General features: G+C 56.1%; 1 protein-coding gene across 1 annotated transcript in view; it reads left to right on the forward strand.

Moving 5' to 3' along the window:
* Window positions 1-11,101, forward strand: part of GALNT18 (polypeptide N-acetylgalactosaminyltransferase 18) — a 337,202-nt gene extending 326,101 nt beyond the window's left edge. The window contains exon 11 of the mRNA XM_062198112.1: window positions 10,692-11,101. Within this exon, the coding sequence (XP_062054096.1) occupies window positions 10,692-10,838 (147 nt within the window). The 3' untranslated portion in view covers window positions 10,839-11,101. The remainder of the gene's footprint in view (window positions 1-10,691) is intronic.
* Window positions 11,102-12,082: the final 981 nt, after the last annotated feature.

Raw genomic sequence — 12,082 nt, forward strand, 5'->3', positions numbered from 1 at the left:
CCTCCCCACCCCCCCATCTGCCCATCCCTGACTGAGACAAACTCCCTGGGTTCTTAGAGCAAAGACACCCCAACATCCAGCCCCCTCTTTCCCTCATGGCAGAGCTTGGCCTTGCGCAGGCAGTGCTGCCTGAATGGACAGGATCGGAGCACGGGGCCCTGGGGATCGGCAGCTGACGGCCACTTCAGCACCAGCCTAATGAAAACCCCAGAGGGCTTGGGCAGCCGCGCCTTTGATCCTTCCTCCAAAGGGAACCGGCTGGACACAGTACTTTTACATTCCTAATGTGCAGACCCAGAGCAGCAGCTACCCTCTTTTGATATTTAGTAATGAACATCTGTGAAATGTTTGCTGAATGCCAAGTGATCAGTATTTATCAAGTGACTGGAATCTGCCCCCCAGCTCTCACTGGTGAGGAATCACCAGGGCCTCTTATGGGACTGAAATCTTGTGTTTGGGCTGATTTGCTTGCAACAGGTTTTTGTTTGTTTGTTTTTGTTTTTGTTTTGTTTTTTATCTATTTTATGTATTTGAAAGGCAGAGTGACAGAGACAAGAGGAGAGACAGAGAGAGAGAAAGAGGTCTTCCATTCCCAAATAGCTGCAACAGCCAGGGCTGGGCCAGGCTGAAGTCAGGAACCTGGGACTCCATCCAGGTCTCCCACATGAGTTGCAAGTGCCCAAGTACTTAGGCCATCTTCTGCAACCTTCCCAGCTGCCCTAGCAGGGAGCTGGATCGGAAGCTGAGCAGCCAGGACCCGAACCAGCACTCAGATATGGGATGCTGGCACTGTGGTGGCTTAACCTACTGTGCCTCAATGCTGGCCCTGCAACAGGTTTTAATCTTTGCACAGGGGCTGACACTGTGGCGTAGTGGGTAAAGCCACCACCTACAGTGCCGGCATCCCTGGGAAAGCAGTAGAAGATGGCCCAAGTCCTTGGGCCCCTGCACCTACGTGGGAGACCCAGAAGAAGCTCCTGACTCCTGGCTTCGGATCAATTCAGTTCTGGCCATTGTGGCCATTTGGGGAGTGAACCAGCAGATGGAAGATCTCTCTTTCTCTCTCTCCCTCTGCCTCTCCTTCTTTCTCTGAGCAACTCTGACTTTCAAATAAGTAAATAAATCTTAAAAAAAAATCTTTGCAGATAATGTGGGGGTCCTACCGTCTAGAATGTTCTGGTGCAGAGGCTGGGCTGGCAGGAGCTCCGGGTGGGTTTCCGAGCTGCTTTCTGGTTTTACATTATGCAGCCTTTACTCTCCCGAGGACCACATTTACACTGCAGACACTCAGCCAGCATTAATTTCAAAATAATCTAGTGTGACTCTCCCAGGTTCTGCTACAAATAAAACGGGCATTTGCATATCTCCGGGTTCCATCTCGTCTCGCAGCTCTTCTGTTTAGCAAACAAAATGTCTTTCCTCTAACCCCCACCAGAGCTTCTGACTGCTTCAGGCTGAGCCAGAGCAGCGTTAACACCCAGAAACTACCTCCGACGAAAACCTCTCTTGGCGACACTGATGTACAGGGCTCTGCTGAGCGATTTCCCGATGATGAACGCCCTTTCCTTCAGTCGTTCATCAAACATTTATTGAGCGTGGGGGTTTGGCAGGAGGCACGCAGATATGAATCAGACGTGGCCTCTGCCCTCGAGGTGCTCGCGGACGTGTAAACACACCACAAAAGCTGCTGATGGGAGCAGAAACAGCCCGCGTCTGTGCGTTCCGAGACCGGTCACCGGCTCTGCCTGCCGAGCCCAGGGACAGCTTCACGGGCGAGGTGCGTGTTTGATCTCGGAAGTGGCGGCAACAGTTTCCAGGCGTGGAAAAGGGAAAGGCCATCCCGAGCGAGGGCTGCGTCTGGGCCGGGGCACGAAAGAGCAGAGCACGTTTGAGGAATACGAAGCTGCTGTTTGGCGTGCGTGGAATCCAGAGTTCGCAGTGGGGCCTGCAGCTGGGGGCAGATGGCTGTGGTTGATGAGAGCCGCTTCAAGAAGTCTGGACTCCCCCTTTGAGCCAAGGGAGGGCCTGGGAGGGCTCTAAGCAGACCTGCAAGGTGGGGTCTGGAAGATCCCCTGGCAGCAGGGTGCAGGGTGGGTTGGAAGGAAGGAGTGGGGGTTAGAAGTGACTTTGGGAGGACCCGTTGTCCCAGGGAGCAGGGGGCATGGGGCCCAGCAGTGGCGACAGGGCTTGGAGAGACGTCTCACCCTCTATTAGACAGTGATGATTACATGCCCATAGTTGGGGCAGGAGCGCGTTAACCCAGGACCACCTCTGACTCTGGGTTCTAGTAACAGTAGGTGGGCAGCCAGAGATGTCTCCCGCTAGCAACACACCCGTCTCTACACAGCCAGTGTCTCCCGTCTCCATACCCGCTGAGCCGTGGCAACTTGCTGCCCCTGTTTTTTCCTGCTGGTGACTTCTCCTGGTTGAAGGATCTCTAGTGACCGCCTCCTTGGATTAGGAGTGCATTAAGAGTTTGTCTTTCAAGCCATGGAGAGTGCCCTTCATACCGAGATCTGGGGGGGGGGGGGGGGGGGAGCCTCTGGGATTTGGTGGTGCAGCATTAGTGAAAGGGACTTTGAGCCAGAGACCCCAGGACTAGTGGGAGGAGAGCAAAGATGGCATCAGGTCACCCCAGATATCTCTGTAGCAGGACACCTGACCAGCAAAGCAAGGACTGCCTCTGGGTGTGAAGATACCACCCCATCACCACCCCTGCTGTGACTTCCAATGGTTAAGCAATTCCTGGCATGCTCTCTCCAGAGACCTTCTGGAAGGGCTTCTTGCCCTAGGAAGGCTGCTGTTGGAATGTGTGTCCTCTAAGCTCCAACCTCTGTACACCTTTGAATGCATGGCAGGAGGGATGGTGACTATTTAAGACTAGAAAGACCTCAGGAGGGGCTGAACTCCACCTCCAAGTGCCTGAAGGGCTGCCTGGTGCAAGGCTGAGCAGGCTTCTCCTGTGCAGCTCTGAGACAGGGAGAAACCAAGAGCAGGGGGCTGCTTTCTCATCAAGCTGTCCATGAACTTGGTGGCTTACAGAGGAGATGGGCTCTGGGGCCATCAGCAGGCCACCAAAGGCTCCACGGCTTTGAGTGGTGTTGGACTGGGTGGTTTGGGGGCGTGCCAACCTGGTAATGCTGTAAGTCTAATCTCTGTGAAGTTGCCCCGGGAAGGGTATACTCCACCTAGAAGCTAGCGTCACTGGGTACCCTGAGCACACAGCACCGTGAACTTGAGAATGAGCTGAACTCCTCGGATGAAGGCCTTGGCCCCACTTTCTGGAATCATCTACCCAATACTTTACCCCATGTCCCTCTCTTCTGTCAACCAACAGATGGTTGGACAGGACTGCGTCTCACACTTCCCCCATCTGCAGCACCTAGCGGGAGGCACCCACTGTGCTGTTGAGCAAACGAAGTTGTTAAAAAAAAAAACAAACTCTCAGATCGTAATGAAAGGGCTTCAGTGCCAGGTCCCGAGCTGGGTTTGTGGGAGGTGTGAACGGGGCCAGATGCTGCCCTCAACAGGTGCACCAGAAGCATGGGTACTTGCTGGGCAGCCATCACTGGACAGCATGTCAAGGACACTTCAAGGTTATAGACGAGGGGCCCTGCTTAGTTGGAAGATCCCTTGTGACTGCAGTCAGCACAGTGAGCTGATGGTGTACCCCAGCTGCAGATGGTATTAAGTGGGGTGCTCCAAATAACAGGACACACATGCACATATTTTTAAAGATTTATTTTATTTATTTGAAACACAAAGTTACAGAGAGGTCTTCCATCCACTGGTTCACTCCCCAAATGGCTGCGATAGCTGGAGCTGAGCCGATCTGAAGCCAGGAGCCAGGAGCCTCTTGCAGGTCTCCCACACAGGTGCAGGGGCCCAAGGACTTGGACCATCTTCCACTGCTTTTCCAGGCACACTAGCAGGGAGCTGGACCAGAAGTGGAGCAGCCGGGATTCGAACCGGCAGCCATATGGAATGCTGGCACTGCAGGCCAGGGCTTTAACCTGCTGCACCACAGTGCCAGCTCTACACGTGCACTTCTGCTTGTGGGAGATGCGGAAATATTTTATGCTTACACAGATACACACACTGTACAGAGTGGAGGACAAGGCTATAGGGACATTTTGGAAAAGACAGAATTTGGTGAAGTGTCCAACTCTGTCTTGTGCTGATTCCAGACTTTGGGTTCTTTACTGAAGTGGGCGTGGGGCACAGGGACACACAGGGCTGGCTCTCGTGCAGGCTTCGTCTCACTGCAATGTGTGTGGGTTTTTCAAATGAGCAGCGCTGGGGAGAGCAGCAGAGACGCGTCAACGCCGGGAAGGAAGAGATGCACAGGAGGCTGCCGGGAAGCGAGCAGAGCCCAGAGCCAAACCTGCCTGTCAAGGGCTGGCTGGCTGTGATTTGTGGGAGCTAATGTGGTGCAAGATGACTCACCCGGGCAGCAACGGACCCATTTGCTCAGCGCATCTCCCGGGGAGCACCACTCGTTCTGCCAAAGAATTTGCCCGCACGCGAGGAGGAGGGGCCTTGCCTTCCTCCCGCCCCAGTGCCCAGGTGCTGTCAGCACGTCCAGTGCCGAGAACCTTCTGTGCTGAAAAGAAAGCCTGCGGTCAGCTGTTGTACTGCAGCTCTTAAGTAAAACCGCTTTCCATGGCCGAGACTTAGCAGGGGGCAAGTGTGGAACTGGCCGGTATTGGCGAGCTGGCCAAGCCTCTAAATGAATGTTTACTTATTTCAGTTGATGGAAGGAGGTACTGCCCTCTTCTGCCTTATCCCACAGAGATGGGGACCACGTAGGATGCCTCAGCTTGGGTGAGATTATAAAATTTATCAAGCATTCCTACGGTGCCCACTATGGGCCAGGCACTACCCTGCTTTATAAATATCACCTAACCCCCATGAAAGTGCTATAAAGTGCCTACAGTGTTCATACCCATTTTACAGTTGAGAGAACTGAGGCGAGATTAATTTGTCAAAAGTGAACCTGATAATTCTGTCCCCAGGGTCCAGGCTTTATTTTTCAATGTGGTTGCTATTTATTTATTTAACACACAGAGAGAGAAAGCAAAATCTCTCATCCACTGGTTTACTACCCAAAGACCCACAACAGCTGAGGCCAGGACCCAGGAAGTCCATGCAGGTCTGCCAGGGACACAGCAGGGACCCAAGTACCTGAGCCGTCACCTGCTGCCTCCCAGGGTGTGCCTTAGTAGGAAGCTGCACACAGGAGCAAAGACAGAGCTGCAACCCAGGCTCTGACAGCTTAACCATGGTATGGGCTCTGACAGCTTAACCATGAGGCTAAATGCCCACCCCACCCACGCTTTAAAGCACAGCCCACTGGTGCCTTTGCCTTGCCTCTAGGAATGCAGCCTGATGCTGCCCCGGGAGCTTGGGGTCCAGTCTTCCCACCACATGAGGCTCCGGGGTGTGGAGACGGTGAGCCCCTGCACCCCAGCCTACTCCCTCCAGCCACCTTGCTGTCGCATGTCCTGTCTTCAGCCAGTGGGCCCCACAGCAAGTCCCAGACCAAATCGCACTCAGGCCAGGTGAGTCCCCTTTAAGGAAGAAAACGCCAGAGTGCTTATTGAATACATGGATTAAGTCAGGTGTTGAATATTCATAACACAGAGAGGCCACTTTACCCTACAAAACACACCTAATCTCACGGTTTCTTTAACTAGCCAGGAAGTTCCACCCAAGCTTTGAAGTATTTGATTACTAATCATTAACTACTTAACCTGGAAACTTCCGAGCTCTCTGCGCTGGAAGCCAGAGGCCCACCGGGCTGCTTGCCCTGGAAAATTAATGAGAGAGGAGAGTGGAACGGGAGCTCTGAGAGCAGCAGCAAAGAGACAGGACCCAGGCCTCAGTGCACACACAGCCTCCTGCAGAGCCAGGCCGGGGAGCTCAGCACAGGCACCCGGACACTGCCCCTCGGGGTACACAGGTGCATGGGCGCTGGGTACACCCTGTCCCTGAGCCATGACTTATGTGTGATCCTTTGAGTCCCCCCAGACGGGCAACACGGCCCGCAGCACGTGGGAACCTAAAAAGCCTCATCCCAGACCTGGCGTCCCAGAGCGGCCAGGGGACCATGACCTCCAGTTCCACCCGCGCCCCTCCCCCCGGCTCTCTAATCCACTTACCCACCCTGCAAGCCCAGGAGGAGCAGGGCTCATTAGTTTGGTGCTGGCTAGGCCACAGAGAAGCCCAGAGTAGCCCAGAGAGAGGAGGAGCCGGGCTCGGGGCTGGCTGATCAGTAGCCGTCTTCATTCTATACGTTCCACTTCCGATTTTTTTTTTTTAACTGCTGTTTCCATATTTAATTTGGGTTCCGTTCCAATTAAGCTCTCTGTATGCTGCAGCTTCTCTCCTGCCAGGTTTAATTGCCCTTATTTCAATTCTTTAATTAAAAGTATTGTGTGTTTCCAGATTCTGTAGCTGTAGTACACAAATAGGCTAGGTGACTGGACTGGTAAACCAAGCCGCTGTGGCCTGCAGAGAGAGCGAGAGAGGAGCCGGTCAGGGTCTCAGCATCCAGCCCCAGCCCAGACACTGGGCTGGGCCCTGAGGCTGCGCGCTGGGCCCTAAGTGTGGGAACTGGAGTCTGCTAACAGTGTTCTGCCCCCTCCTTCCTCCAGGGTGCTGCACCCAACACAGCCCCAGGAGTGGCCTGTTTAACCCACCCATCAGATGTCACTCACAGAGCCCAAGCCTGTTCTGTGGCCCATGAAGTCCCACACAACCCTCTCCCCACCCTTGCCGACCCCACCTCCTCTCCCGACCCTGAGCCCGCTCTGTCCCACCCACCCACCTGCCACGGGTCACAGAGATGGTGCAGGAGCTTCCTGGCCTGAGCTCCCCCCTCCTCCTTCGTGGCCTTGCTCAGCTGTCCCCTCCAGGGGACATCCTCTGATGTGAGGATTCCAAAGGGACAAATCAGACAGTTCACGGAGATGAGCATCCTCCACCCCAGGCGCTGCCCCCCCCCTCGCCCCACCCAGCTCCCTCAGCCTAGGTCAGTGTGTCTGAGACAGGCCTGGGGTGGGATAAATGGTGGAGTAGGGCTGCTCACTAACCCGGGTGAGAAACAGTGAAGGGTTCCCAGCCTGGCCCTACCACTGACTGACGCTGTGACCCTGGCACGTGTCCCAGCCTCTCTGAACCTCAGGCGCCTGCTCTGTGAAATGGGAATGGTTGTCATCTCCACCCCATAGTGCGTGTTGAGCGTCTGGGCCAGTGCTGTGCACGTGATAAATGAGCACCATGGAGACTTCTGTCTCACGCACGGAGCCTGCAGACAGAACAGGACCAGGCTGGCCGTGAACTCCCAGGAGGGCCTTCGGTAGAGGCAAGGCAGACTGCGATTCTGGTGAACGGAGGTCGCACAAAGAGAGGCAGAGAGATGAGCTTGCTTGGTGGTAGGATTGAAGGCTGAGAAAGACGGTGCGGGTGGCAGCTTGCAGGGGGGCGGGATGGCGCCAGTGGCCAGGCTCCCTCTGGCACCAAAGGGGGACAACGTGCTTTCTGTCTGCTGAGCACATGGTGGCCCGGGGTGGGGATGGGGCTCCTGGGAGACGCCAGCTGTGCTTCTCAGAGACCCTACTCCCTCTGCCCTCCGGACATGGCCAGGGGCCCCATGCAAGGGCAGCATCGCAGGTCTGGGATGCGCTTGAGGGACCACCAGGGAAAGAGGGGCCGTGGCCTCCTGTGTTAATAGACAAGTTCCTCCATGCTTTGGGGGCCCAGTGGCTGCTGAGGAGGTCCTGAGCTCCCGAATCTTCCATGGGGAGGCCGGGGCCCTGGGGCTGCCCCCTTTCTGCTGTGGTGCACTGTGTGTTGTTTTACAGCTGGCAAAGGGGTCCCCATAGTCCTCTGCCCAGCCTCCCCATAGTCAGGACAGAAAGTATCCTCTGGCCTGACGGGCAGTGAACCGGAGGCCCTGTCCAAGGCCTCACAGCTGACACCCAGACAGGAAGCCTGGCGTCAGTGCCGCCTCTTCCTGCCCAGCGCACACTCGCCCTTGCCTGTCCTGCCCCCTGCTTCCTAGAGGAGCCCAGAGGGCTGGGCCAGCAGGGCTGAGGGAGTGGCCGGGGAGGCGTCGGTGAGGAGCCAGCTCCAAGGTGGGCTCTGCAGTCACCAGGTCTTACCCAGAAGCCCTAGAAACCTGGGCTGGGCAGAGCCATGGGCTGGCCTGACCTAGAGCAAGTGTCACAAGGGAAGCCTTTGTGTCCAAAAGTCCAGCCTTTGAGGGACAGGACGAGTCCTGGGTGGGACGCAGTGTGCGGGAGGACAGCTCAAGGCGCCCATGGAGCTCAGGAGTGCGCTGTGGCCCAGGCCGGCCGGCGGCTGGGCTGAGGAAGGGGCTGCGGCTGGGGTGGGCTGGGCTGAGCCTGCGTCTGCCCCTCTGGGGCCCCCTGAGGAGCCCAAGGAGCTCATGGAGAGGAGGCTGCTTCCCCTTCCTGCTGTGCTCTCTCTGCGGCTGGAACAGAGGCGCTGCTCTTCCCCAGGAAAGGCCAGGAGGGAGCAGGTGCAGGGGGAAGGAACCCATCGCCTCTCAAGTCCCTTGTGAGGGAGCTGGGTTTGTTGTTTTAATATTTTTAACTGAGGAATAACTCACATGCGTACAGAACTATACACAAAACATGCATGTTCAACTCAACCATTAAAGCAAAGCAAATATCCCGGTAGCCACCAACCAGCACCCTAGAAACACCACCCCCACCCCTGCCACCTGCCAATCATCTTCCCACTCCCTTCTCCCCAGAGGGGAGCACCATCCTGACTTGGACACTATGGCTTGATTTTGCCTGTTTGAGAAGTTTCTATAAATAGAAGTTTCTATAAAGAGCATCATGAAGTTTCTATAAATGGAATAGTTTCTATAAATAGCATCATGTATGTATTCTTTTGCTGGAGGCTGTGTTGGTGAGGTGTCTCCTTACTGAGTGTAGCTCTAGCTTGTTCTCATTGTTGTGTAGTATTCCATCGTACAGACCACAGGCCATTTGTCTGCTTTATCTTGCTGGATGTTTGGGTCAGTTCCAGGTCGGAGCTTTAACCAATCACATTTCTCAGTGTCCAGGTGTGCGTTGTTGGTACACATGTTTCCACTGGAATCCTCGGGTCATAGCGGTGTGTGCTCACCTGCTCGCATCCAGGAGACTGCTGGTTTCCCAGGTGGTTGTGGGGACGGAGTCTCAGTGTTCTCCGGAGATGTCAGTTGTTACCACGGGGATGGCCGTGACGCACTCATGATGGCTTCCTTACAGAAGAGTTCTGCCTTCTCCCCGTGTCCCGGCATGCTGCCCACCCTGGGCTGCAGAAGGCACAAAGGGAGTGTGTCTAGCCCGCAGGGTGGAGCCGAGGTGGGAGTGGGGATGTGGGTAGGAGGGGGGAGGCTTCCTTGGGGAATGAGCAGGCGCCAGGCTTTGAGACATGGCTGTGGCCTCGCTGTGCTCCGGAAGCAGAGAAGGACCCCAGGCTAAGGCCACAGCTTGTTCAAAGTCTGGGAACCCTGAGATAATGCAGATGAGTTCAGAGAGCCACAGGGAGCTCCAATATGCCGTGGCAAAAGGTGTGGAGCCTGGGGGTGCTAGAGAGAGACGCAGGACCAAGCCATGAAGATCTTCCGTGCTGCACCGCAGTGCCTAGCTGGGTCCTCCAGCCAGCGTGCACTGGGGAGACCATTCCTTGCCTCTGTGATTGGAAGGGAGCTCTGTTAGGAGGCTGGTGTGGTTGTCCCTGTCCCTGTGAGAGATGATGGGGTCCCAATCCTGGGCAAGTATGATGGGGCGGGATAGACAGCCCCGAGGGCGGGGTGGGAGTTGATGCTGAAGGGAGGATGAATGAAGGAAACTGCATGGGTTTCCCATGCAGACACCGGTTATCACCACGCTGGGAAACCCAGGGAGAGTGGGCTCTGGGGGCAGGGGGAGTTGGCCGAGAAGTCAAGTGCCAGAAAGCTGCAGGGGCCCCTGACAAGAACCCCACCCCATCAGTAACGCTCACCCAGGAGGCCAACGTCCAGCACAACACTGGTCACTCAGAGACGCTCAGCCCACACTGACCCCCTGGGCTCCTCACCGAGCCCTGCACAGGTCCCCTCACAACTAAAGTGGACGGCTTCCTCTTTGTTGTGGGGCTTCTCTGGGGAGCAGGACACTGCTTCCTTCAAGGGGCTTTGGGACGTTCACTGAGTATGCATGACCACAGAACATTCCAGACCATTCATTGCATGGGGGAAACCAGGTGTCTCCAGGGCTGGGGGAGACCAGCAGATGGGATCCAGGAGCCTGAGCAGAGGTCTACTTGGGGGCTGGGCCCTGGAAGCAGGAGGCACAAGGCCGCAGGGGATGCTCGAATGCTGGTCATCACTGCTTTTCACAGCAGGGCCCAGCCCTGGGGCTAGGAGCAAACCTGCCTGCCCCTGCCCATGCAGGTAGACAGAAGTCCTTGCAAAGAACTGGGCACTGGGAAGAAAACAGACACGGTCCAGCCTTTGGGTGAGTCAGAGTGATGTCAAAGATGGGGCTGTCTGGGATTTCGTGAGAATGCTGAACCTAGGCATGTGGCCACACATAACTCCAGCCCCCACCAGTCACAAGGCCCGAGACTGCCCATGTTGGCCTGCACTGCCCGGTGCCCTCTGACCTCCCTGTCCACCCCGGCTCTAGGGAGGCCCCATCCAGAACCGCAAGTCCAAGCGCTGCCTGGAGCTGCAGGAGAACAGCGACCTGGAGTTCGGCTTCCAGCTGGTGTTGCAGAAGTGCTCGGGCCAGCACTGGGGCATCACCAACGTCCTGCGGAGCCTGTCGTCCTGACCCCGCCCCCCGCAAGCTGCCACCCGCCCCTTTGCTACTGTGTAGCACCTGCCGCAACGTCCGTCGCCTGCTGTCCACGTGGGGTTGTTGGGAGTCTGGGGGAGCCAGGTTAGTGGGGACCCCCAAAAAGAGCTTTGTATTTCCTATGCGATTTTCATGGAGTTTCTAGGAAGATGCTGAATGATGGGTGAGGGGATTATATCTTAAACTATTTTGCAACTGTAAATAGGGGACAAATGGAAAATATTTATAACTGACAATAAAACGCGATTGATTAAGAAAAGGTTTTATGTGGTCATTTGGTGCTCTGTGGGGATCCAGGCCTGGCTGCTCTGATCTGGGAGGTCTTGTGGCGAAAGGTGTGCCCCTATTTGCCCTTCCTGCTTCACATCCCTAGGGAAGCGAGGAGGGAAACTGCCGGCACAGCAAGTGTTTAGTGCAGGCTGCCAGCCGGCTTTGTTAGGCCGCCCAGGCAGCAAGAAGCACAACGCGACCTCAGGTCCCTCCCACGGCAGGGGCCTCCCCAGGGACAGCTCTACATCTTCATTCCTAAGGCCTCCCCATGCCCACTGGGCTCCCAAGCCTCATTGGCCGGGCCCCAGGCTACCACGAAGTCCCCTCCTTCCCCCGCCCAGAGCTGTCCGCGGACCAGCCGCTCTGCAGGGACACTGGCCCATGTCCATTTGCTAAGACAGGTGGAGCTCTTCCGGCAAATCCTGATGCTATAGCTTCCTGTGACACAGCGCCACACACTGGTTGGCTTGAACAGAGTCCTGGCCTCACCGCCCTGGAGGCGGGGAGTCTGAGACTGGGAGGCAACAGGGTCCCTTCTTCCTGAGCACACAGAGGGAAGAAGGTCCGCTCCGTGCCCTCGTCCTGGCTTCCAGCAGCCACAGGCCTGTGGGTGGCCATCGTCTCCTACATGTGTCTGTTCTGGCTAAATGGCCCATCCCAGTGACCCCATTTTAATCTGATACTTTAAAAATGTATTTATTTATTTGAAAGAGAGAGAGAGGTAGAGACAGAGAGAGAGGTCTTCCATCTGCTGGTTCACTCCCTGATTGGCCACAACAGCCCGAGATGTGCCCATCCGAAGCCAGGAGCCAGGAGCTTCCTCCAGGTCTCCCATGTGGCTGCAGGGGCCCAAGGATTTGGGTCATCTTCTACTGCCTTCCCAGGCCATAGCAGAGAGCTGGATCAGAAGTGGAGCAGCCAGGACCAGAACTGGTGCCCATATGGGATGC

The sequence above is a fragment of the Lepus europaeus genome, chromosome 7 (genome assembly GCF_033115175.1).
Source record: "Lepus europaeus isolate LE1 chromosome 7, mLepTim1.pri, whole genome shotgun sequence".
NCBI lineage: Eukaryota > Metazoa > Chordata > Mammalia > Lagomorpha > Leporidae > Lepus > Lepus europaeus.